Source organism: Ochotona princeps, chromosome 3 (assembly GCF_030435755.1).
Source record: "Ochotona princeps isolate mOchPri1 chromosome 3, mOchPri1.hap1, whole genome shotgun sequence".
Lineage (NCBI taxonomy): Eukaryota > Metazoa > Chordata > Mammalia > Lagomorpha > Ochotonidae > Ochotona > Ochotona princeps.
In genome coordinates this window covers 86,629,552-86,657,490 of record NC_080834.1, presented here as the reverse complement: position 1 = coordinate 86,657,490, position 27,939 = coordinate 86,629,552, and the positions used below count along the sequence as shown (strand labels likewise).

Genomic DNA, 27,939 nt, shown 5'->3' with positions numbered 1-27,939 from the left:
ATAATCAAATTTATTTCTTTTATCAAAAGCAAAGACATTTTCCTTGGGCTCAGGAATTCTTATTCTCAGTATAAAAAATCAGAGGCATATAAACTTTAAATATTACGGCTACATAGTTCTTCAGTCATCACTGTCACTTCCTGATTCACTTAGCTGCAAATCATTTCCTAAAAAAGATAATAAAACTGTGATTACATATTTATTTTTCATATTGATATGCCATAAATATTACACAAAATATAACACCAAAGGTGATTCTTTTTAGATAGCATTTCATAACAGATTATTGATTACTCCATAACTAGTCACACAATTAGTAACTCAAATATTAAATAGAAAATACCACCAAACTTCAGCATAGTTTTAGTATCTTAGCTTTTCACATACCAACATCACCCTTTTCTTCACACAACTGACTTACTATTGATGAATAACAGAAATTAGTTCAGGTCCGGCATGGTAGCCTAGCGTTTAGCCTTGCACGCACTGGGATCCTATATGGGTACCAGTTCTAATCCTGGCAGCCCTGTTTCCCATCCAGCTCCCTGCTTGTGGCCTGGGAAAGCAGTCAAAGACGGCCCAAAACCTTGGGACCCTGCACCCACGTGGGAGACCCGGAAGAGGTACCAGGCTCCTAGCTTCAGATCGGCACAGCTCCAGCTGTTGTGGCTGCTTGGGGAGTGAATCAACAGATGGAAGATCCTCCTCTCTGTATATCTGACTTTCTAATAAAATAAATAAATCTTTAAAAAAAAAAAACAGAAACTAGTTTACAAGTCAGACTATCATTTTACATGAAGAATGTCATGTTTTCACTCACTGAAAGTGCAATCAAAATCATTAATGAATACATGTTAATAACTCATTGATTGCTTTGTAATTAATCTGTGTGCTTTGTAATTTGTCTTGAAGCTTATATTTCCATAAAGTAAGACAGTTAACAAAACAAATATACAACATAATGCCAAGTAGGAATAAGTGCTCTGGAAAAATTAATGTGATTACTGAGACAGTCGTGGGAGGTGCTATTTTAGAAGGAGTGGTTGGGTTAGCCTTGTTAAAGGATGGCACTCAAACAGAGAAGTAGAGATAAAAAACAGAGGGAGTGGAGTGTCTAGGCCAGAGGCATAGCAAGTGCACATGCGCTGAGGTAGCAGCAGGCTTGCTGTGTTCTCTGACTTGCAAGAAGGTCACTGTGGCTGTAGTTCAAAGGATGAGGAGACTGGCAGCAAGTGAAATCAGAAAGGTATGAAGAAGGTCATGGCAAAAATTCTGAATTTTGTTTGAAACATAATGGGAATTCATGGGAAAATTTTAAGTAGATATCTGACTTGAACCCAATGTTAATCATGAATAGTATGCTACTTGGCATGGAAGGAACACAAGAACAGGAAAGGAGTTGAGTCAAGTGCTTTCTCTCACACACAAAAATGGGTTTTGACTTAGGTGGTCCAGTGGTAGTAGTAAACAATACAGTTCAAAATATTCAGTGAAGACAGAGTTTATAAGGATATTTGTAGCACTGGATTTAAGACCAAAAGAAAGGTTTCTGGTGCACACAATGCATAAATGGTGCTTATCTTTGATGAGGGTTCAGACACAGAAGGAACAACATTGTGGATGAAAAGTTGTAAATTCAATATTCAGCGCAGTACATTTGAGAAAACTAGTAAACATCCAACATGTAGGCAATTGGATATGCAAGTGGAGCCCAAGGCAGAGACTGGAACTAATTAAAGATTTAGGAGTCACTGACTACAGACTCGGGTTTTTGTTTTGTTTTGTTTTTGTTTTGAAGCTATGGGATTGAATGAAATCTTTTGGATAGTAAATTCACATGGTTAAAATTTTCTTGTATTTTTGCTGTTTCTTTTTTGAGAAGTTTCAATAAGATATAATTCATATATCATAAAATTAACCCTTGTAAAGTATACAATTCAGTGATTTTCACCGTATTCTAAGTTGTAAAGCCATTATCACTAAGTTTTACACATTTTCATCACTCCAGGAAGATACTGTGAATAAATCAGCACTCCTTATTTCTAATTCTTCCTGCTCCTAGTAACTATGAAACTTTCTTCTATGTATTTGCTTATTGTGAACATTTTGCATAAGTATGAGAGAGCCAAGAAAGGGTATGACCCATGCCCAGCTAGGCTAGGCCCCAACACCTGTCAGTGAGAACTGAGACTGTGGGTGGGCCATGCCAGGCTGGGTTAAAAACCTGCAGGTACAAGATTCAGGGCTGGGACTGTGCTCGATAGGAGAACTTTGGAGACTCCCCTGTTAGGCTGCAGCTCCCACTGTGGAGTGTGAGAGCTGGTAATGGGATGAATCAGACTGAGCAAGACTGCAGCACCCCTGGGCATGCATGTGGTCTGGGTGTGGGGGCAGCCAACCTGGGCTAGGCTCCAGCACATGGTGGTACTCATGAGAGCCAAACTGGGTGTACAGGTTGGGCTAAGCCATGGCACCTGCCAATTCACATGAGAGCCAGGTCAGGGTTGACCAGGCTAGGCTAGGGTATAGCACCACCAGCGATAGTTGGAATGAGTATGGGCCAGTCAGGTTTCACCACAGTACCCATTGGTGAGTGCCAGAACTGGGATCTGGCCATGTCAGTCTGGGTAGCAGCACCCACCAGCACATGTGAGATTTGAGTCTGGGAGTGGACCTGATAGGGGAACTTCGGGAACTCTTCTCCTAGGCTGCAGCTCCCATTGGCGAGCATGAGACTGGGGCTGGGGCAGGACAGGGCAAAGCAGGCCAGGATGGGCTGCAGCACCTGTTGGCATATGTGTGAGCCAGGTCTGGACTAGTCTGAAGTATATATTGGCATGATAGAGCCAGGCTGGGCTAGGCTGCTGTGCCTGGCAAAGATAGCTGGGACTGGGGGTGGGTTGAACTGTAGCACCTACGGTAAATGCCGAGACTGGGAGTGTGTCTCACACTGGGCTGCAGCATCTGCTGGCACATTCAAGACCTGGAGCTACAAATGGGTCTGGTAGGAGAACTTTGAGGACTCTCTTGTTGGGTCACTGCTTCTACTGGTGAGCCTAAAAGCTGGGTCTGGGGGTGGGTCAGGCTGGTGCATACAGAAGCCAGAATGGGTACAGGCCAGCCGAGGTAGCACCCACTGGCAAGTATCAGTACTAGGAGCAAGTCATGTCAAGCTGGACCACAGTCCCTGTGGGCACAGAATCTGGAGCCGGGAGTGGGTCTGGTAGGGAAACTGTGGACACTCTTCTGCCAGGATTAAGCTTTAGCTAGTGAGCGCGGGAGCTAGGGCTGGCAGTAGACTGAGTTGGGAAAGGTAGCAGCACATGCCAGTGCAGGATAGATTGCACTAGGCTGCAGCACATGCCAGTAACTGCAAAAAAGCAGGGTTGGAGGTGGGTCTGGTAGGAGTTTTGGAGATTGCCACAACCAGGACACGGCACCCTCTTCATGCTGATGTGCATGAAGATCAGGCCTGCGATGAGCTGGGCTGGACTGAGTCTCAGCCCTCATCAGTTCACGTGAGAGATGGGTCTGAGGGTGGAACTGACCAGGCAGCCGCATCTACCAGTATTTGTGTTGTCTGGTTCAAGTGATGAACTGAACCTGAGTGTGCACTGGCTGGCACACCACAGGTGAGGTTTCTCGGGGGATTCTCGAAATAGTTAGTGAGATCTAAACCAAGGGCCCAGGCAAAATCACAATATATGTAGTCCAACCTTGGAGTGCCTAGGTCGGGACTGGTCCTCCTCCTGTCTGTGCCGTGGTCAGCATGCCGAGATGCACACAGGGGACACAGCAGTCAGCTCAACTAGGCCAGCAGAGGACACCAAGTACCTCATCAGAGGATGGAAAGCAGAACAGTTTGAACCACTATCTTGGCCAAGCTTTTCAGCATGTCCCTGGGCCTGTGGATGAACTAAGGTAGATTTGGTCAGCCAATAGAACCTTGGAAAGATTTTCTCAGAGCCTTGGCGTAATGAAATCAACAACTTCTCAGAACTATCAAAACTTACTGAAGTAATACCCTTGGAATACTCTACCCTACAACAGGCTCTCTAAGATGTCATCAAATGATCTTTTCCCCTATCCCCAGGTGCTGACATAGTTTGATATCAAGGAGTTGCTCCCTCTCCTCTCCTTGGGACACAGGAGGAAAAAAAAATATTAAAACATGTGTTTCAACCAGCTTCCTCCATACCTTGACCCTCCCCACCCACATGGGCATGCATCTCTCTCAACTATATAAACAATGTTAACCAATACTTGTTTAAGTTGCTAAGATCATAAATTTGAAGAAAAAAAAAAACTTTCAACTTTTCTCTCCAGCTTTCCAGTTTCTGAATTTTCACTCATGATGTTTTTCATTTTTGAGCCATTCAGATTCTGAAGATAAGAGAATATCCTTGGAATATGAACTGCTTAGTAAAAGCAGTACTAAACCCTCTGTTAATGCTTACTAATGATAATAATCAGCCAGCTGGAGAGGTACATACGATTTTCAAGATTTAAACAAACAATCTGATAGGCAATAATGAACTCAGATCAGCCAACAGAAACCCAGAAGGAAGAGAACCCCTCGAACAGTCTCTCCTCAATGAGAAAAGGCGTTTTCACTGCTTTGCTCACCTTACTGGAGAGAGCTCACGCCTTCCCTAAGGAAGAGTGCTTCCTAGCTGTGATGCGTATTCTCACTTAATTCAATGGAAAGGCAGTGGTTAACACTGCCAAATACCTAAAATAGGAATCTTCTTCTGTACCCAGTTTTAGCTCATGATCTGTATGGCTCCACTGTGAATTTTTGCTTCTCCAACTAGCTATGTTTATGTATACTTACGTAAGGTATTCATCAGAAGGCCACTGCTGTCGGGTAATCTGTTATGGTCCACATCCACTTCTTGCATTCTGTACTGTGGTACAATGGACATGGCAGGATGTTTGGAGACATAACTCGCTGGTTCAGACGAAGAGGATTTGCACTCTTCATCTTCGGAGTCACTGGAGCTATCCTCACTGCTGGAAGATGATGAGCTTTTGGAATCAGATGAACTCTCACAACTACTCATCTGGTCTACTAGACTAGCTTCTGCTTTCAGCTCTGTAAAGAACAGAAATGCACAGAGACGCTGAATAAAGACAATCTGAATATACTAGCTTCAAAGAAACTGTTGCTCAAGAATAAACAAAGACCAAATATATAGCATCCGAATCAATTCATTAAAAAAAACAACACTTCTCTACCATCCATCAGTACTTCAATGATGAGACTATGAAAATAAAGATGAGCCATTTCTAAATCTAAACCGCACTTTAGTTTTATTTATTTATTTATTTGTTTGTTTGTTTATTTATTTATTTATATTTGGTCCCAGTGCAGTAGCCCTTGCCTTGCACATTCTGGGATCCCATTTGGGGACCGGTTGGTGTCCCGGCCTCTCCACTTCCCATCCAGCTCTCTGCTTGTGGCCTGGGAAAGCAGTCGAGAACAGCCCAAGGTGTTGGGACCCTGCACCCGTGTGGGAGACCCGGAAGAAGCTCCTGATTCCTGGCTTTGGATCGGCTCAGTTCTGTCCTTTGCAGCCACTGGAGGAGCAATTCAGTGCAAGGAGGAGCTTTCTCTGTCTCTTCTTCTCTTTGTAATTCTAACTTTCCAATAAAGAATAAACATCTTTAAAACATTTATTGTTATTTGAAAGAAGTACAGAGACAAGGAGAGACACAGATCTTGAATGCAATGGTTCACTCCCCAAATCGCCACAAGGTCCAGAGCTCAGCTGATCTGAGACCAGGAGTCAGGAGCTTCTTCTAAGTCTTCTGCATAGGCACTGGGGTCCAAGGACTTGAGCCATCCTCTGCTGCTTTCCCCAGGCCATAGGTAGGGAGCCAGATTGGAAGTGGAGTAGCTGGGACACCAGCCAGTACCCATATGGGATGCCAATGCTGCACTGCTCCTCCCTACTCCCAAAACAATTTGATGGAACACATTTACTTAGGTTTACCCCTGCCTCCTGAATGGGAATTTAAAATATTGAAGAGCTGAGTAAAAATTTTAAATCAGGAGCCAGTACTCTGGCACAGTGAGTTAAGTCATTCCTGCGATGCTGGTATTCCACATCAGACTGTCAGTTCAAGTCCCAGCTTTGCTTGTGATCAGGGTCCCTGCTGAAGTGCCTGGAAAACCAGTGTAGGGCCCCTGCCATCAGTACAGGAGACCCAGAAGGAGTGCTGGGTTCTTGGCTTTGGCCTGGCCGGACCCCGGAGGGTGAACCAGAAGATGGAACATCTGTGTCTCTCCCTCTCTGACTTTGCCTGCCAAATAAATAAATTAACTAAGTCATTTCAAAACATTTAAACAAAAACATTTAACAATTTAGCATATTGCAATAAAATTTATTTATTTATTTGAAAGGTAGAGTGATGGGACTAAAGGAGAGAAAAAAAGATCTTATCTCCTCAAATGGTTGCAACATCTGGGAGTGGGCCTGGCTGCTGTTACAATTATGTACCTCCATCTGGATCTCACATATAGATTGAAGAGGCTCAAGTATTTGCATCATCATCTGTTGTCTTCTCAGGTACAGGGAGCTGGATCATGGGTGCAGCAGCTGGATCAGAACCAGTGTTCCAACCTGAGATACCAGCATCACAAGTGGCCCCTCAACCTGCTGTGTCATAATGCCAGCCACGACACATTTCCACTTGACAGTAATTTAGTAGACTGCCAATCTGAGTTAGTTTGTAATTTCTAGCCCAGTCTCTCATTTTCTCTAATGCACACATACTAGCTCTCTTTCTGCTATCAGAGTATATCAAATTAATCACTCAATGAACTTTTGGCAAATGTGCAATAGACACCTGAAAAAAGAAAGGGTGTACATGGCTGTTGAATGTAGTGTTTTAGCTACATATATACATTCACAGACACATGCCAATCAAATCAAATTCTGCTGTTTTACTCAGATTTTTTATATCTTTGATTATTATCCAGTAGTTCAACTAGTTGCTAAGTGATGAGGTGATAAGCACCTAAGCATAACTGGATTTTTATAGTTTTCCTTTTTTTTTTTTCTGCTTTAACCACTGCAGTTCTATTGTTGGGTGTGTGTACATTTGTCTTCCTCACAGACTAACTTGATTATCAAGGTGCCACTGTAATCTGTTTTACTCTGAGGTCTGGTTTATCAGATACCAATAGAGCCATATATGCTTTTTTAAATTAACGCTTCATATGAGTGCTCCAAAAATTATAAAAAAGTAGAATTAGAAGATAAGCATATTTTGATGTAAAAAGTCTTGATATGTCTGCATAGCTTTTTTTTAGAATACACACTCTGTGAACTTCTTGAAGACCCACTCACAGTTTTCGTTCTACTTTCAAGCAACTTGTACATTAGTTTCTTATACACTTGTCAATGTATTTTAAAGGAACTGTCAGTTTCTATTTTCAATTGGTTTATGTAGATCACTTATGAGTAAGACAACTACTGACAAGTTAGGATTTAAGTGTGACATTTTAAAACTTGCTTTCTGATTGTTTCTTCCGTATTTCACTTCTGTTTATCTTTTTCATTCTGTGGGTTACATAATCATTTTAGAATTTCATGCTAATTTATTTATGGTATTTTAGAAGCTGTCAATTTGCATATTCCTATTAGTTGCTTCTGGTTTTCCCAGAGGTACATTTGCCATACCAATGCTTTACCATTTTGAATTGTAGTAAAAACCTCACTTCCATTTAGGACATTTTGTCTCCAAATTTTTTTTGAATATTATTATCTGATATGTCAGAAGATGCTGTCATTCTGTTTCAATGGTCTCATAATTTAAAAAAGTAATGAAGAAAACCATAATCTATTGTATTTCTTGGTATATATTTTTTTCTGTTGTTCTTTCTCCTTTCCTGAGATTCTAAGACACCTTCTTTCACCTTCAATTTTTTTCTTCTGCTGGAATAACTTTCTAATAAGTTTCAGTATTTAAGGGTGGTCTTCTAGCAACAAATTCTTTGTTTTACTTTGTAAAAGAGGCTCTTTCCCCTTCATCATTGAAGAATTATTTTGGCATTTATAGAATTTGTGTCTACCATTTTTTTAAGCATGTGAAAAATACTGTGCTACATTCTTTTAATCTTCTGGGTTCCAAATCAGAAGTCTGATTTTGTCTGATAGACACTGTGACCTTTGTCTATTGTGGTCAGCCTTTTTTTTTTTGTCTTCAGTTTTTAGAAATTTCATTACAATGTATCTTGGTACGGATTTCTTTGTGTTTATCCTATGGGGGATTTGTCTGTTTAGCTTCTTGAATCTATACGTTTATCTCTCCCATCAAATTTTACACTGTGTTTCTATAGCTAGATCACAGATGTCTAAGATGCCACCATATTAGTTTTCAGGCATTATTTGTTTAAATATCCTTTTAGTCCCAGCTTCACTCTGTTCTGAGATTGCGATGACACCAATATATTTTTTGTCATTTTTTCACATATCTCAAGTTTTCAGATTGGTCAAATTGTATAAATGGGCATGTTTACTGATTCTACCTACTTTCTAGCACTGAACAGTGCTGTCTTGGTCTTCTTAGCAAATCTTTAGCAGTAACAGTCTGTGCTGTTCCCTGCTGGTACAACATGGAGGAAAGAGAGGACTTCACCAGGCAGAGAACCCCAGTGCCAAGATGTGGGAAAAGGGAATGTCTAGCCTGAGAGAATCAAGACTGCTTCCAGGGCTGGTGTTGCGGCACAGTGCATTAAACCACAATCTACATTGCCAGCATCCCAAATGGGTGCCACCTCAAGCTCCACTTCCAATTCAGTTCTTGTTAATGTGACTGGGAAAGCAGTGGAAGATGGTCCCAATTCTCGGACCCCTGCACTTCATGGGAGACCCAAATGGAGTGTCAGGTTCCTGGCTTCAGAATGGCCCAGCTGTTGTGGCCATCTGGAAAATGAACCAGTGGATGGAAGATCTCCCCTTCTCTCCTGTCACTCTGCCATTCAAATAATTTTTTAAAAGAGTGCTTCTTGGGCATGGTGCCATGGCCTAGCGGCTAAAGTCTTTGCCTTGACTGTGCTGGGATCCCATTTGGGTGCTGGTTCTAGTCCTGTCAGCCCCGCTTCCCATCCAGTTCCCTGCTTGTGGCCTGGGAAAGCAGTTGAGGTCCCAAAGCCTTGGGACCCTGCATCTGTGTGGGAGACCCAGAAGAACTCCTGGCTCCTGGTTTGGATCGGTGCAGCTCCAGCCGTTGTGGTCACTTGGGGAGTGAATCATCGGACGGAAGATCTTTCTGTCTATCCTTCTCTCTGTATATCTGACTTCACAATAAAAATAAATAAATCTTTACAAAAAAAACAGTGCTTCTTCCTGCCTTTTTTTTGGTCACTGAAGCAGAGAATCAGAATGTGTCTCCTAGTAACAAGCTTGTTACAGCAGTGTTTCCTCTGTCAATGCCACAGAGTTTCAAGATGTCCTTTAATGGGAAAGAGGAATGCTAGGGTGGCAGGGCTGGAGGGGATCTGAGAGGTAAGGGGAAAAGAACTGCTTTCCCAGGCTACGTACAGGTCATGGTGGGATTCCAACTGTAGGTGCCTGCCATCCAGTAGGCACTTGTGATGGAACACAAGGTTCTCCAGTGAGGCATAGGAGGACAGTACTTCCAGGATTGCAAAGACTCATTATGTGGCATTATCCTCCTTTGTGGCACCTACAGGTATGTGGTGTCTCAGCATAAAGGAAGGGAATCTAAGGCTCTCTTTTTCTTAAGTAGCTCAAAGAGTAAACATAAAAAATTAAGCTACAAAAATAACTAGAACAACTGTTAAACATAAATTTGAAAAAATAATTTAACAACAAACAAATGATTCTAACTATGAAAGCAATAGTCAGTGGCCCAGAGGAACCAAGAAAATATTTAATGGAATACAATTTAAGGAATAGGCAATACCCTCATCTCAAAGTAAATAATGTCCCATTTAATTTGTTAAAACTAGAAAATTTTATCTTTTGATCCCATTAATGAGACAACTCTCTTAAGTCTTAATTATGAACACAATATTTTTATTTATAGCTCCCTGGCACAAAACTGTGACAGGAATGGATTTTGCTTGGATAGCACCACTATATAGTATAGTGGTGTGCAGAACAGTACCTGTAGGTTGAGTTCCCTTAATGACTCAGAGGTGGGGGAGAGTCTGAGTCTTAGTAACCTGTCTAACATAATCCACAGTAGGGTATTCATGTCTTCAGTCCTAGCTTGGTAGCTAGGGAGCCCAGGGTTATACTTAATATTGCAAGGATTGTTACACTTGTTTCAGCTTCCCTTTCAATTTTTTGATTTCCTGCTGGAGTATTTTATTGCACATATGTATACAGTGACATCATAAATCAAATCCATTTTGGCAGCAGACACCAATTAGATGGAACTGGAAACCATTAATGTGTAGTGACATAAGCCAGTCTCAAAAAGGCACATATCATATATTTTCTCTGATATATGGCAGCTAATATAGATTACAAAATAATGAATGAAATGGATGAATGAATTCATTTATAGGAATGAAATAGTCACTTGGGGATATGAGTGTTGTTTTAGCCCTTGTTTATACTCCTGTGAAACTGTGGTCTTCCTACTTTTTTACCTGCTGAATTGTTATGATTAGTGGTGAATGAAGCCAGTGAATATAGAGTGGATTAAAATTATGTGTTTGCAAAACCTGATGGAGAGAGGGAAAGGGAGAATGGGCACTGGTGGAAAGACTGTGGGATGGGACTGTCTTTCAAGAACTATGTCTTTGGAATGCATAAAATCTGTTCTCTTTATGTTAATGAAAACATTTTTAAAATATTCCCTATAATATTTTCAAATAATTAGATAAATAAAATTTAAGATATTTTGTATCAATAAGATATTGGGCTTAAGTTGTCATCACTGTACAGGGATTACTAGTCCATTAGGGGATGAATATCATACTAAGCCTGGAAGGGGTGATTAGATTTGGAAAACTATGTGCATATTATGAATGCAAAATATGCAAGTAAATATACTTTGGAGACTATGGGCTCCCTCTCAGCACCTTAACTGTAATTAGGAAACAAATACTGAGATTTAAGTTTGCTTTCTTTCAAAAGGATTATACCAACTCAGAAATGCCTTTCTGTTAAAATTATACAAATATTCAACAGAACTTGTCTGCTGCTTCTGTTTACTATATATCCCCAATTCCCTAATATGGTGGCACCTTAGACATCTACGATCTAGCTATAGAAACACGGAGTAAACAAGTAAGTAAGAATTATCACAGCCACAAAATATAAAACTCCAGTTACAATTGAACAGTGATATTTTTGTCCTGAATCACAAAAAAAGATGCAAAAAAATCTTCTTGGATATAATCTTACTTATATAATACTGTAAACCATAAACTTTGCCTTGCCCAAGAGAGATGCTCTGTTATGGAAATTTTGTTCTCATTAAAATCTATAATACTACTGGCAATTAAAACGAGAAACTCATATAAAATTTCTTAATTATCTCTTGTAAAGGGGCAGGCAGAATAGACACTCAGATTTTACCCTTTTCAATATCGTCCACTGAAGATGCTGGGGATACCTCATCCTCAGGTGGATCTTCAGGCGGATCTTCAGGTAGATCCTCAGGTGGGGAATGTTTTGTAAGAGTGGGAGTCCTAGTTGAATTCCGCATTTGTTGCTGATGCTGCTCCATGCGATACTGAATTTTACTGCTTCCTTCAACTCTACAATCAATATTAAAGCTCAAGTTAACAACCATTTTAACTAACAACTGAAATTGATCATTTGCTTTTTTCCTAGAGTTCTTTAAAATGACATTCAAGAATTAAAACATTATTTCATTGTATAATAGTACTGCTTCCTTCAACTCTACAACCAATATCAAAGATCAAAATAAGTCACTCCCAGTTAACAACCATTTCAACTTACAACTGAAATTGACCATTTATCTTTTTCCTAGAGATCTTTAAAATGACATTCAAAAAGTAAAACATTATTTCATCATTTAATAGCATTTACTATTTGCTATTCAATGCTACTTCAAAAAAGTCTATGAAAAATGGAACTAAAAGCATGAATTTTGGTGCAAAACAATTTTTGAAATCCTTGCATAGTTGTTTTCACCATATGCATATTGCACACATTCTGAAAAAATTCTTTGCACAGAATTTTTGCAGCAAAATACACCTAGTTTTAAGTTACATTTCTCTGTAAATTTTTTAAAGTACACTTTTATGAAGTGTCGGGTATACATCTGTTGAGAGATTCAAATGAGAACAAAAGACTGCTCAGATTGAACTGATAACAAAATCAGACAACAGTAATACAGAAAACCTATGTGCATGCTAGGAGCAATTTATTCCCTAACTTCTGAAATGATCATTTCTGTTAAAACTAAGAACACTTCCAAGTTTTCCATTAGACATGTTTGTAAAAGATATTCATACTTTTTTTTTAGAAAATACTATCTAACAAAATTGAACTTAACTTCTCCCTCTTTTATTTCCAGTACCCAAATGCTCTCAATTTTTCCTTCATAAAGTGTTTAGAGCCTCACTTTTCATGTCTACTCTCAAAAATTCTGCTTTATATATCTTTCTGTTTCCCACATTGTTTCATTTTATTCAGTTTCTTTGCTGAGTTAATGTTTGAAGCAAAACTGTATACATGCCAATCCTTGGTTAAAATGATTTTAATATATAACCACAACCTCCAAGATAATGTCTTGCCTTTTTAGTTAATATTGAAGGCATTAACCTACATTTACCTGCTTAATTCTAATCCACTATCAGCATCTCCAACTTTCCAATACTTAGACACAAGTACAGAAACCAAACCTCTTCTCTGTTCAAACACATCCTGTTCATTGGTCCTGAATGAATCAAATGTATGCATGCCTTCAAACCTCACATCCTGAAAGCATTTCTGATGTATTAAACTGGCATTTCTTAAATTTTCCTACAAGTAAGAATCATCGGGAGTAGTGGAAGTTGGGGAGGGGAATTAAGCGATAGAGCTTGCAAGATTCTTTTTTGGATCTGCAGTTACATTTGGGAGCTCTTATTTTTAAGCAGCACCCTGGGTAATTCTTAGGAGTTTTACCTCCACATAGTACAGCATCTTAAAGCCTCCCTGAATGTTCCAGCATTATTTGCCTGTACTTGCTCTTGGAACAAGTGCCTTCATGTTACATGGTAAGTAATGCATGACCTACTTGAGAAGACTTTATTGTCAATCCAGTTAAAAGGCAGAAGCTTTGGGGTTAGTATCTGTATAGCAATTCTTCCTTTTTCTAGTGCCTTACATATTCTAGGTGCTCAATAAATGTTTACTGTTGAAGATGAAATTATTTCTGGAGAGTATATAATGGCTTCTTTCAGTCCAGTTCTATGAAAACATCTACAGTAAAACAAAAGGTACAACCACAGAGACGGAAAGCATTCAGAAGCAAAACAAGCCTCTACCTATCAGAGAATAAAGTAGTAAAGTCTTTTGCATAAGGATCTTCATTAAATTTAAACTTAAAAAAATTAAAACATTTTTGTGACAGAAAAATAACCTGGATGATCTAATTTAACACAACAATTTTTTATCCTGACATTTCCTTAGAAATGTCTGTGTTGCTAAAAAAATAATTTCATGTAATCACATACCTTGTTTTTTTTACAGTGATGTTGCTGCTGAGTTTTTCTAGTCGACATTCTCCAGTATCATGGTTAATAATCAAAATGCATTCTTTTAAGTAAGGTTTCTTTGAACCTTTGAAAACAGTTACTGGTGGAGTTGAGCCCTGTTTAAAAAGTTAGTTAACATTGATGTTATGTTGGGACTCTTAATTGATTGGGATGATATTCTGCCAGCTCTACCTTCAGACCAGAGATGGTCTCCCCAAGAAACTGTTCAATTTATCTGGACAATAAGATGCTGGACTCTATGCTTGGTATATGTTTGCAAAGAAAGAATCTTGATCAAATTTGAACTGTAATACTGCAACAAGGTGGAAGAATCCACCATGGGGGAAGGGCATGGGGAGGCGTTGGGGGAATCTCTGAGCCTATGAAACTGTCACATAATGCAATGTAATTAATAAAAAAAAATGTTAGTTAACATTACTTAGAGTTACTGTAGAAATTCAGTTGGGATGGCCTTTGAGTTCTTCTAGTACTGTATTTCTTACTTCATATTATGTTTCAAGTTACCTAAAGCTATCTAACTGTACTACTCCAAGACCAAAAAGAGTGTTGTAAAAAAGACACATAAAGTGGAAAAAGCTGAGATCTCAAAGCCGTGTCACTAAGCAAAAGGAAAAGCGGAAGTACTTACCTGAGCCAGTAAAGATCTGTTTCACTGCTCCATAATGGGCAATTGGTATTTAATATCAATCAATACATTTTACAAATAAGGAAACACAAACATTTCTCTTCTTCCTTATTGGCTACATAAGTTTAATTTCTATAAACTGTAATTTTCTTAAATTGGTACCTCCCTATTCTGATTAAGGAAAATAAATGTTAGCAAGGAATAACTGTGACACTGAACCCACTGATTAATTTTTAGCATTATCAAAAGTAAGACAGAGGCAGATATTTGTCCTAGTAGTTAAGTTACAGTATCTGCAGCCCACATCAGATTGCCTGGATTTGAAGCCAGCTCCTGATTCTGACTTGCTGCAAATGCAGATTCTGGGAGGCAGCAGTAACAGTTCCTGTGGTCAGATTCCTATCTATGTGCAAAGCCTGGACTGAGTTTTCTGCTCCCAGCTTTGCCCTCCCCCCTCCCCACCAGCTGTTGTGAGTACCAGATGAGTCTATCAGCGGGTGGGAGCTCTCTCTGTTGTCTATCTCTATGTCCCTGCCTCTCAAACAATGAGATAATAAATATAAACAAGCTTTTTAAAACAGGAAAGCAACTAGACAAAACATTATATTCTTTATGATGTGATATAGGGCAGGCATATGGCACAGCAGTTAGGATAGTGCTTGACTCCTGAAACCCATTATTGGAATGTCTGAGTTTGATTCCCTTCACCAATTCTGATCCAACTTCTTGCTGACTGCACCCAGAGTGTTTTAAGTGCCCAAGTGGGAAGGAGAACTGGGTTCACGGCTCCAGCAAGGCCCAGTCACAACTGCTGCGGGCAGCTGGGGAGTGGATGGCTACATGAAGATCTATTTCTGTCATTATCTGTCACTCTACCTTTAAAATAAAGAAAAACAAATCTTTTTTTTTTTTCTAAAGGAAGTACAGGGGATGAGTGTTGTGACACAGCAAATTAAGGTGCTGCTTCGGATGCCTGCATCCAACGTTTGAGGTCCTGGTCTCCACTTCAGATCCAGCTTCCTGCAAATGCACCTGGTAACCAGCAGATAAAGGCTCAAATGCTTGAGCTCCTGCTCCTACATGAGAAACCAGAATGGAATTTCTGGCTCTTGCCTTCAGCCTGGTTCAGCCCGGGCTGTTGCAGCCATTCGCAGACTGAACCAGCAAAGAAACATTCATTTGGTCTGTCTCTCTCTTCTTTCAAATAACTCTTTAAAAAATAGAAAGAAGTGCACAGCAACATTCATAAAATACTCTTACCAACAAACAAAAATTCCAAAGAAGCCAACTCCTATCAAACTTTTAGTTCAATCATTATCAGTAGATAGGGAACTATGGGGAGTAGAGGAACAAGTTAAATAATACCAGACGGCAATAATTCTAACTTGGTTCCCTTAACAAATCAATGGCATAAAAAGTAGAAGGGACTTCTTAGAATAAATGAGGCTATAAATACAATATCCAAATACAATGCAAGGATGTTATTTAGATTCTTGTTAGGATATTTTTTTTTAAATTACATTGCATTGCTGGTTAGGATATTTTACAGACAAATTTCTATAAAAACACTTGTTTGAAACTATCGTGAAGATGTAAACATTAAGTACATTTTAATTCTATTAGGAATGATGATATCTGGGAACTCAGAATGAAAACCAAAATGCTTTTATTAGTTACAGATGCATAAATAAAGCTATTAAGTGATATAATATTTGGGATTTGCTTTAATTTATGGTGGAGAAAAAGTAGTAGGGAAATGGTTTATCAATGATACGCATATGAGAATTCATTACACTATTCTCATATAATAAATAATTTTTAAAAATCCAGATATTTAATGATAATCTATTTCTACATACATATTCCTCTTCTCTTTTCTCTCTAGTGACTGTTAACTTCTTTAGCCCTAGAGATTTGCCACATGACCACTAGGTGAAGTAGGAGCTACATCTGGCGAACAGAGACTGTCATAAAAAGGGGACGGTTAGCAGTTTCTGAGAAACATGGAGAGAACATGACAAAAGCGAAAGCACAGATTTTTCTTTCTCATTTCTTCTTCTTTTAATTGTTTATTTCTAAGACTCCAGTGGATTGCAGAAAATAGGAATGCATACTGTATGGATGAGGACATGTCTGGGCTGGTGAGCTAGGAGCATGATCAAGACAAAACAAACTGTCTACTTGGCTGGTATATACATTTTTCAGATATCTTAGCTGAAAAACAAACAAGTGAGATAACCCAAAATAGTAACCCAAGAATTCCAAATTATAGTTAAGAGATAGGTGCAATCACTTATTAAATATACTTGTATGCTACCTTAGAATACAATATATTTTGAAATTGCAATGAATTATTGTACCCGAGTGTTTGAAGATTTAAGAACTGAATCATTAATTTTTAAGAATTGCATTTATTGCCTCAAGAAGTACCAGGATCTTTAAAATATGAAATGTGAAAAATTTCTGATCATAGGTCACAAATAATCCTTTCCTTCAACATCTGAACACGAGCTTGTTTTATACTATCTCTCCCTAGACTGAACACCATTCCTAACTTTCAAATTTCAATTCTCACCCATACCCTTATTCTATACCCCAAGAAAGGCAACTAGTAATTACAGAGGTAATTACAAAGACACTAAGTTATCCTTGCCTTGTATAATTTCTGTGTTCAATACTATGACCTGATTTTATAAATAAATGAAAGCACACCTTACTAGGGAAAGAATAGAGAAAGGACTCTCAATCATATAACAAATTAATTGGAACAAAATCTTCAGTTTATTGGTATGAACAAGAAAAAGTAGTGAGCAAAGGAATCTGGCTACTTATATATGCTTAATTTTAAACAGTTAAGTATAAACAGAGTACGTAAAGTGACGACTAAATAGGGATTCATGACATGAAGATAATCTGCAACATAACATGTTTTCTTAGCAAAATCTGCTTGGCTGAGGAGGAAGGGATGGTCAGTGTATGGAATGAAAAAAAGTCTTATAATCAAGGAATGATTAAAAAGAAACCCAAACTTTTACTGGGGGTGTGAGGAGGTGAGACAAACAGTGGAGAAGCACAGCACCTTTGTTATAGCAGAAAACTGTATGCATTATTATATATCCTAGGAAAAGAAAGTAAGCAATATAGGAACAGAAAGGTACAATAATGTTTCTAAAGTAGCAAGAGCAATAAATAAATAAGAAAAGAGAATGAAAAGATGCTTGGTAAAACGAACAAAGAGGACACAATCAATGATGGTAATGAGGTTCAAATACACAAACATCAAACTGATGTGAAAAGACTAAACAGATAAAATTTTCCTAATCAAAACAAAAACTGTCAAATTGGGTTAAAAAAATGAAACATCATATTCTGTTGACAAAAGATATACCTGAAACAAAATATCTGTGTAAAAGACAAAGATTCCATGAACATACAAACAAAAAGCAATGGTGGCAACATTAACATTGGATGGTATTTAGGGCAAAAATCACAAAGAGTTAAGGAGAGTTTACAAGAGTACTTCAAAGAGTTTGTGGTGGAGTGTCTAGGCCTGGTTGTTAAGCCATGGGCCAGCATGTTGGAGTGCCTGGTTCCTGACTCCAGCTTGCTCATAATGCAGACCCTGGGAAGCAGAGGGCTCAGGTCATTGGATTCCTGGGGGCCTACAGCAAGCTCCTGGCTCCTGGCTTTGGCCTCGCTGGCCCTTGCAGGTTTCTGGGGAATGAATCAGCAGGCAGGAGCTTTCTCTGTCTTGCCCTCTTTACAAAGCATTCACACTATTAAGGATCCTGAAGAAAATGAAATATCCTACTCCTTTTTAAGATTTATTTATTTTTATTGGAAAGGCAGATCAGATTTATGAAAAGAAGGAGAAAGAGAAAAATCTTCCATCTGCTGGTTTACTTCCTAACTAGTTGTAATGGGCAGAGCTGAGCCAATCTGAAGCCAGGAGCTTCTTTTGGGTGTCTTCTGCGGGTGCGGGGTCCCAAGACTTTGGGCCGTCCTGCTGCTTTCCCAGGCAACAAGCAGGGAGCAGGATGGAAGGGAAGTGGAGCAGCTGGGAAATGAACCAGCACTCATATGGGATCTGGTACTTGCAAGGTAAGGATTTACCCATTTAGCCATCACACCAGGCCCTACCCTAATCTTTTTGATGAGTTATTTAAATCAAGAGGAAAAACCTCCACAAAGTTAATTGGAGAATGAAACTTCCATTTGTATTCATGGTTGTTTAAGGACTATGCACCTAGCAGGAAAAAAAAATTGCCCTTGAGGTGATAAAATTGCCTGTCTAAATGAGTTATAGAATGAAGTTCAAACTAATTTGAATTATATATTTGGCCCTTTATTAACTTGACTCCTAAAATTTTTTGTCTCTCACTTTATCCCTAGGTGCACCCCTTTGACGTGACCATAGTGGCACATATATAGTTCTTCAAATATTTTTGATTTGCTGTGTGTCAAATCCAACAAATCCATGGGTTTTTTTGTTTGTTTGATTGGTTGGTTTTTTTTTTAAAGGCTCAGAGACACACAGAGTAATTCCTCATTGGCTAGTTCACCCTCCAAATGCCCTTATCAGTGAGACTGGGCCGGGCCAAAGCCTGAGAACTTGATCAAGGTTCTTAACATGGAAATTCAATCCAGGTCTTCAAGTTGGTTGCAAGGACCCAAGTACTTAACACCTGCTATCCTGGAGTGTGCATAACCAGGAACCTGCAATGGAAAGTAGACCTTGCACTTGAACCCAGGCATTCTGATAGGGAATGCAAGCACCCCTGAATAGAAGATCTTTTCCTCTTTCTTTCCTTCTCTCTGTGCATCTGACTTTTCAATAAAAATAAACAAATCTTTAAAAAAAAAGGAATTTCAGTTGAAACCCTAACCAAACATACAGCACATGGTAACTCTATAGTAAAGTAGGACATAGGTGAATGAAAATGCTTATTAATCAGAATCTCTACTCGCTTGGTATAGAACAATCCCAAGAGGATAGGAGTAGGTAATTGAGAAAACAATATTGCACATGTCAAGGAAGAAATCCACCTAAAGTTTTTCTGTAAACCAGTCATCACTTATCAGTACTATTATAGCCAGAGACAAGGTTAGTGGTTCCTGCTGGTCAACTGAAGGCTCTTCAGCATCGCAAGTGATGGCTTAATCCACTTTACCACCACGCCAGCTTCCTTAAAAACTTCTAATGGTTTTCAAATATCTACAGCGTAAAGACTAAAACCTACATGACACACAATCTGCTCTCAGCCTACTTTTTCTATCTCCATTTCTGCAAATCACTTTCATCATACTGTGATTTACTAAATACTAAATAAAGTTGTTTTTCCCACAAATTCCTTATTCTTTCTGCACAAGAGCCATTCCAATGCTGTTCTGTTTACCCAGAGCACTCTGTCCCAAGGGCTTGGCTTAGATTCTGTTTGCTTTGTGAAGTGTTCTAAGATTCCATCAGGCAGTGTGTTTCCACTTAACTTGCTTGCACAGAATTTTGTGTATGTTCTAACTTACAACACTAGAGGTCTGTATGTCTGTTGGCTGCAATATGTTAGGACTAGAGGGCAAGGGATACGGTCAGAGTTGTGACTTACCATTTAATAATATCTGTTCAGACCTCCATTTTTTTCAAGTGACTTGCTATGATAGTTCTTTAAACTTATTAAATACTTACTAGTATTAAATTTGATACCTATTATTATTCAAGCAGTTGAAGATTGTTTTACTCACAAATAGTTTGAAACATGAAGTTTTTGTTTTGTGGGGCTTACTCATTTCTGTAACTTACCATTACAATTGTACATGCATTGCACAATTATTTTCACTTAAATTCAGTGGAAATTATACAAAAAATTCCTCTAGTTTGTATATAAGAAACTTACTTCTATATTTGGCAGAGTTATTGTCACCTGTTCGCCTTGGCCGACCTCAAGGTCTCCTTCACGGGAAGTGTCAATAGAAGCAGGTTTGAAGTCATCTAAAATTAGATATATGTATTGACTTTACAAATCATACCTGGATATCAGAAATACAAGTATATTTCACAGTCATAAATCTTCAAAAGCCAAAAATTAAAAAGGTTTAGAAAAATCTCTGAATTAATCAACAAAATATAATCCGGCTTAAATGCATAAATTCCAAGAAAAAAGAAGTATCTTTGATTATTTATTACGTTGCATTATGTGACACAGTTTCATAGGCTCTAGGATTCCCCATCCCCTCCCCGTACCCTCCCCCCATGGTGGATTCCTCCACCTTGTAAAAAGAAATATCTTTAAACTAAAATAGCATTGCAGTGCCCAGAAGAAAAAAAAAAAATTTGCTCTTGATAGGTGATAAAATTGCCTGTCTAAATGAGTTACAGAATGAAGTTCAAACTAATTTGCATTATATATTTGGCCCTTTATTAATTTGACACCTAAAAATTTTTTGTCTCTCACTTTATCCCTAGGTACACCCTTTTGATTTTACCATAGTGGCACATGCATAGTTCTTCAAATATATTTTGATTTGCTATGGTATAATTTTGATTTGCTATGATATAATCCTGTTATATCAAGAGAAGTGACACTAAGATATTCTACTATTGAAAAGTAAATAATGCCAGTATTTTCATAACTTGATGAAAAATTGAGCAAGATAAGACATTTTCAATTTTCAGAAAATTCATTATTTTCTCCAATATTTTTTTTTTCCTATACCATATTTTTTATCTACCACCACTTGTCTGCTGTCTGGCATAACAAAATGAATGAATGTTTAGAAAATACTGGAGTACTTCAAAAAGTTCATGACAAAATAGAATTTAAACATAAATTTATTTTGGTGTAAAAAAAAGTTTGAAATCCATGCACAGTTTTTTTTAATATGTTTTCCCCCAAATGAACTTTTTAAAGATTTCTTGTATGTATTAGTGAATAAACTTAAACACTGGTCTTAGTCTAACAATTGGAGCTTTTCATGGATAAACACACCACTAAAGGATGGACAAACTCAACCAGATCTGCCATTCCAAAAAACTTTAATATATTTTAATTTCAAATTAAAGTGAAGTAAAAATAATGCTATTAAAACCTATCACCTGGAGAGGACTGCATCTTGTCAAACAAGCTTAAACACTTGTAGAGCTGAGGTGGGTGTTAGGGTACAGGGGGTAAAGTGACTGCTTAGGCTGCTAACATCTCAGAATACTGGTTATAGCTTTGGCACCTCCATCTCTCATTCAGCTTTCTGTTATCATGCCTGGGAAAGCCGTACAGTATGGCTCAAGTGCATGGGAGATGCAGCTGGAGTTCCTGGCTCCTGGCTTCAGTCTGGCCTAGTACTCTCTGTCACTGCCATTTGGGGAGTGAAGCAGTGAATGGAAGATTTCTCTTTCTTGCCCCTACTGCTTCCTTTCAAGCATATAAAAATAAATATTTTTTAAATCCCCAGAGGTCTTTAATAACAACAACAACAACAACAACAACAACATAAGATAGGAAATCCATTAAAAAATAATACATATCAAGGGTTAACATCATGGCACAGTGGGTTAAGTGGCTGCTTGTCATGTCTATATGCATGCTGGTTTGAATCCTGGCTGCTCCACTTCTGATTTTGCTCCTAATGTGCTTAGCAAGGTAGCAGAAGATGGTCCAAGGATTTGAGCTTCTTCCTCCAATGTGGGAGACCAGGATTGAGTTATGGGATCCCAGCTTTGGCCTGGCCCAGTTCTGGCCATTACAGACATTTAGGGAGTAAACTAGAAGATGGATTTTGATATCTGATTCTTTAGACAGTTACTTTTTAAAAAGATTTATTTATTTTTATTGCAAAGTCAGATATACAAAGAGGAGGAGAGACAGAGAGGAAGATCTTTCGTCCTAGATTCACTACCTAAGTGACCACATTCGCCATTGCTGTGCTGATCTGAAGCCCGGAACCAGGAACTTCCTCCAGGTCTCCCACGGGTACAGGGTCCCAAGGCTTTGGGCCGTCCTTGACTGCTTTCCCAGGCGCCAAGCAGGAGCTGGATTGGAAGCAGGGCTGCCGGGATAAAACCAGCACTCATATGGGATCCTGGTGCATTCAGGGCGAGAACTTTCGCCGCTAGGGCACGGCGCCGGACCCTAGACCATTTTTTTTTAAAGGAATGCTTTACTAAAACATGGTATACATTCCACATAGAACACAAATAAGCATTTAGAACTTTCACAAATTAGCATATAACCAGCAAGTAGATCAATCAATACATTACTAGCCTTGTCCCCTACCCCTTCCAGCCATTACTCCTGCCCCAAGAGTATTCATTTTATATTTACAAACAAAAAAAAAATTCCCAAAGGCAAAAATCTAAATCCAAAGTAATTACTTATTAGTGAAACTTAGTGAACCATAATGGGCAGATTTGAGAAAAGGAGAGCCTTTCAATGTTCATCAAATTATTGCTATTAATAAACAATGGCTGGCCCTGTTTTCTCATGGCAATTATGGAACACCTATCATGTATCTGATATCATAGTTAATACTTCATATTTAATTCTTAAAAAATAAAAATTGAAAAGAAATGAAATCTAGTCCTCTAGTCCTCAAACATAAATGTTAATGAATATAAACAATTCACATAAATATTATTTATAATACAGCTTATTCTTCATGCTGCTTTAGCCCCAAACTCAATGTATAAAGAAACCATTTTAATAATTATTTCTAGACTATAAGGCACGGATGTAAAAATCACACAGGCAATGAACAAAGTGTGACACAGATGATTTACATGTATCCCAGGATGCACACTGGAGGAATAAAATAATGCAGATTAGACTGAAAATACACTAGGGAAAAAAAATACATTAGGAAGTTTGTTACTAGTGCTAAGTAAGAAAGATGAAAGGTATAATTAAGGTGCTACATTTTGGATGTTCAAACAAGGGAAACAAGCATTAATTAGCATTAACTGATGCAAGACTAAAGAAAAAATAGAACTGAATTTAAATATCATAGTATAAAAACAATGTAAAAACAGAAGTGAAACCAGAAAAATCTAAGAGAATCAACTCAAACAGAAAACAGAACAATAATAGTTATCATAGGCTAATTGAGCTCAAGTTTTTCCTAATCACTTCTATCTTGTAGTCTCTCCCAACAACCGCATAAAGCAGGAAATATCTCTATCTTAAGGGAAGTGAGAGTATAAGAAATAAACTCCTTGCTCCAGATCAAAAAACTAAAACTAGGATAAGGAAGCGCAAAATCCAGTTAGAGCAAGACACAAAGAATGACAGAGAGGTGGGGGCGGGGGAGAGGGAGGGATGGAGGGAGAGAGGAAGGGAGAGAGGAAGAGAGAGAGAGAGAGAAAACCATGATAGCTAGAAAATTTCATTTGTGACCCTAAAACTGAGCAAAATCATTTTATAAGGATGTATACAAAGTAACTGACACTTAAAAACCTTCCATTAAAGTTATCATGTTCTATGTGAATGCCCTCAGTAACGGACTTTGTTGTTTCTCAACTTGCCAATTTTAACTCTCCTTCAAGGTTTTGCTCATCTGTTTAACTTATCTCCTTTGTGCAGAACATCTAGTCACTACTTTTTAGTCGACTAAACCATCAGCATACCTACAGTCATTCCTGGTTTTCTCTGTGCTATCACTCTCTTAGATTCTAAATCCTGTTTCAATGACCCACTACCCTGAAGCTTTTTTTCTGGGTGCTGCCTTTCCCTACACTCCAGGAAGTAAAATTCTTCTCTACGCTTATAGCATTTGCTATACCACTCATAAAAACTTAACATACACCATCTCATATCATTTACCTCTTTGTGGACAGATCCTATTGGATATGTCCTTTGGGGAGAGTACCTCATACTTTACTTTTCCCATAATTGTGTTTCTAGCACAAGAACATTTAATATAAGAGATATATAGGAACCCACAATTTACTTTGGTTCATACTGATCATGCTTCTCTAATCCTCCTCCAAACTTATTTTAAATATAAACGGGATGATTTTAGTATAAAATATTTGTTTTCTTGTGCCCCAGATTGATTTATTTAAGAGCACCAGTACCCCTAAGACAGGTATTGCCATATTGTGTTTGTATTTTTCATTAGCACTGCACTTCTGCTGTTACAAGCACACTATTACCAATACTTTACAATAGGGACTGGCATGTGGCACAGCAAGTTAAGCTGCTGCTTGTAATGCCAGCATCTCAGATTTGCGTTCTGGCTGTTCTATGTCTGATCCAGCTCTCTGCTCATGTGCCTGGGAAGGCAGCATCTGCCATCCATGTGGAAGACATGAATGGAATTTCAGACTCTTGACTTTGGCCTAGACCAGTCCTGAGTGTTGCAGACATCTGGAGAACACATTAGTAAATGGAAGACTGCAGTCTTTCCCTATCTCCTTGTAACTCTGCCTGCAAACAATATATATGCATATATTTCTTTAGAGTCTTAGAAAAATATTTCACAATAAAAAATTCCTCATGATAAATATGTAAACCATTGGAAACAGTATCCTTGGGGGTTGCTGATGTGCAACAGTACCTTAAGCCACCACTTGCAACCCATATGAGCAATGGTTCAAATTCTGACTGCTCCACTTTTGATCTAGCTTTCTGCTAATGAGCCTGAGAAAATAGCAGAAGAATGGCCCAAGCTGTGGGGCCCCTGCACTCACATGGAAGACCCAGATACAGCTGCAGGTCAGCTGTTACTGTTGCAGCCTTATGGAGAGTGAACTAACAGATGGAAGATCTCTCTCTCTCTCTCTCTCTCTCTCTCTCTCTCTGTAACTCTGACTTTCAAATAAATAAAACTTCTTAAAAAGAAAATAAACTTTCCTAAAAGAAATGATGTCCTATAGTAACTCCATGGCTTTCTGACCACCAGCACTTTAGCGACAGTGATGAAAGAGCTGATACAGTTGTCATTTAACTCCAGGGTGCTTCTGAGGAGAAGCCAGACAGACTATCTTGTTGATAGTTTTTACTGCTAAGTCCTGATAAACGTTTTATCAAAGTCTAATTACATGTATTTCGGCACTTCATAGACTCATTTGAATGTAACTCTTCAGAACTAACAGTGACTACATTTAATTTCTACTATGTGCCAAACAACATGAGTGTTGTTTATTCCTACTTATTTATTCTTACAAAAACCCTGAAATGTATTATTGTATTATTATCACCATTTTACACCTAAAAGTGAGGCTGAGCTCTTATAGAATGCTCCCAAAGTCTCACATACACACATATATGGTGAAAACTAACATTCAGTATATTAGATACACGTAACTGCCCCTTACAATATCATTTTATTTCATATTATGCTGTTTTTTTAAATGAGGTACACTTTGAATAATGTCAAATTTACTATTCTATCATTTCCACCACTTATTTTGTGTTTTTTTTTTTAATATTTATTTATTTTCTTAGAAAGGCGGAGTGGTAGATAAAGAGAGAGACAAAAAGATATTTCCATCTGCTGGTTCCCTCTACAACTAGCAGCCAAGCTAGGGCTGCTCATTCTGTGTTCTTAAGAGTAAGGATTACATTGGAAACAAACCTTTATCAGAGAGTATGACAGATTTTATTTAGATAAATCTAAAATGACTTTGTGCCCATTACTATGTCTGATTCACCATCACCAGCACCAACAAAAAAAAGAGTGTTCTGAGAAACTTTCTAATATCTTCCAAAAATAAATCTTTATTTATTATTTTGATTATTTTTATTGCTTATTTTTATTCTTGTGGCTGGATCATCGGATTCTCTGATGATGGGTCTGACATTTCAAGACCCTTTAGAAATGAAATGCTTTGAAGCACTATGAAGATACATTTCCAAGGCTTTTATACATTTTATTCCACTTAATTTGGGGATGATTCCCTAAAAAGAGAATTCTCACATATTCTTGAGCAAACGTTTATAATCATAAACCTAGCAAACTGGAAAATTAAGTCTAGAGAGTATTTGAAACAAAAAGGTGTGGAGAAACAAGAATCATATTACACTTTTGAAAATGAAACTGAAAAGAGAAACTGCACAGCCAGCACAGCAGTGACTATCTCATCACAGGGGCTCTGGGTGGTGGAGTGTGCTTAAGAATGGAAATAAACAAGGCACACCTGTTGAAGATCTGCTTGCAAGCAGCTCGCCCACTGATTTGATCAACTGCATATGAATTTAAAAAAACGCTTTTAGGCAATGTAAATATATCCTTGCAAGGTTAGAGCCACCCATTCATTCTTCCTATCTTCCTATCTTTACTTGGATTAACCAAAACCTGAGTAAACTTTGGAGACTGTCAGCTCCAACTGGGCATTTTTTATTGCATCATGGACGTTTCAGAATAAAAAATGATACAGGTCTCTAGACAACAGATAGAATGAGAAAGGTGAAATGATGAGATACAAAGAGATCTAGGCAGGGGAAAAAGTGAAAAAAAAATACCTACTGTACAATGCTGCCACAGAAAAATGATGGTTTATGATCCAATGATGTCACAGTTTCGTTCCCAACGCAGAATGCTATGAAGGCCATTATGCAAAAAATATAAAACGTTCTACATGCAAAATCACAGATGCTCTATTTTTCTTTCTGGAATCACTTGACTGTTAAAGCAAAAACAGCTCTCCCCATCCCCCCCTTTTAAACCTATTTGTTAATCACATAAAAAAAGTTTATTAAAAAGTTTCAGAGGACAGAGAACGAAAGAGCAGAAATCACAGAGAAACAGTCTCTAAATAAAGAAGGCAGTGACGCACTCACTTAATAAAATTCAGATTCCCAAAGAGATACAGATGACTGAACTGGCTGGGAATCTCTTCCCAAGAACACACTACACCGAATCTCCCAATTAACCAAAGAAAAGCAAAAGCATCGCCCCCCCAGCGGCCTGAAGGCTTTCCTTCAACTCAGTTGTTCTCTTCCGTTCTTCCCTTACCACTTTCCTGACATCTGGGCAAAATCCTTCTGTCTCGTCAATCTCCTGTCACCCCTGCAGATGTCCATAGCTCTCCTCATTACCTTGCTGGTCCCAGTTGGAAGCACCCAGGATTTATTTACCCACACCTGCGGGACTCCGGCTCCTAACCCCGCCTGTCCCTCGTCCCTCAGCGCCGGATCCCGCTGAACTCCCCCACCCCACATCCTCAGAGCAAGGGGGAAGGGGCGGTGGGAACAGGAACTCTGAGGCTCCACACGCCCACCCCAGGATGTCCCTCTGTCCTCCCCACCCCAATTGGGCCGTCCCCACTTACAGCGCACCGTATGGAAGGCGCAGCGCGGGTGCTTCTCAAAACTCTCGCCTAGTTTGAGAACTCGCTCGCGACGGTCAAAGTGTCCAAGTCCGGCTGCTCCATTCATCATTATCCTGTCCCGCTCCCACTGTGCCTCCAGCGCCCGCGCTCACTCACCGTCTGCCACCTCAGCCCCAAGCAGGTAGTAGAACTTGCAGCTGCCAGCGCTCCCACCACAGGCTCCGCCCCGCGCAGGACGCGCGCCGCCCCAGCTGGAGCGCTCGCGCCTTCTCATTGGCTTGCTGGGGCTGTCGCCTCTTGGCCCCGAGGCTCCTGGTCCCGCCTCCAGGCCCGGAGGCG

General features: G+C 38.9%; 1 protein-coding gene across 1 annotated transcript; it reads right to left on the bottom strand.

Moving 5' to 3' along the window:
• Window positions 1–12: 12 nt before the first annotated feature.
• On the bottom strand, window positions 13–27,801 carry EAF2 (ELL associated factor 2). Its single transcript, XM_004577854.3, has 6 exons — window positions 27,601–27,801; window positions 20,234–20,328; window positions 13,676–13,812; window positions 11,565–11,746; window positions 4,835–5,095; window positions 13–167 (listed from the first exon to the last, which is right to left on the bottom strand). The coding sequence occupies exons 1-6, from the start codon at window positions 27,707–27,709 to the stop codon at window positions 121–123; spliced, it is 831 nt and encodes a 276-aa protein (XP_004577911.3). The 5' UTR covers window positions 27,710–27,801; the 3' UTR covers window positions 13–120.
• Between the last annotated feature and the right edge of the window lie 138 nt (window positions 27,802–27,939).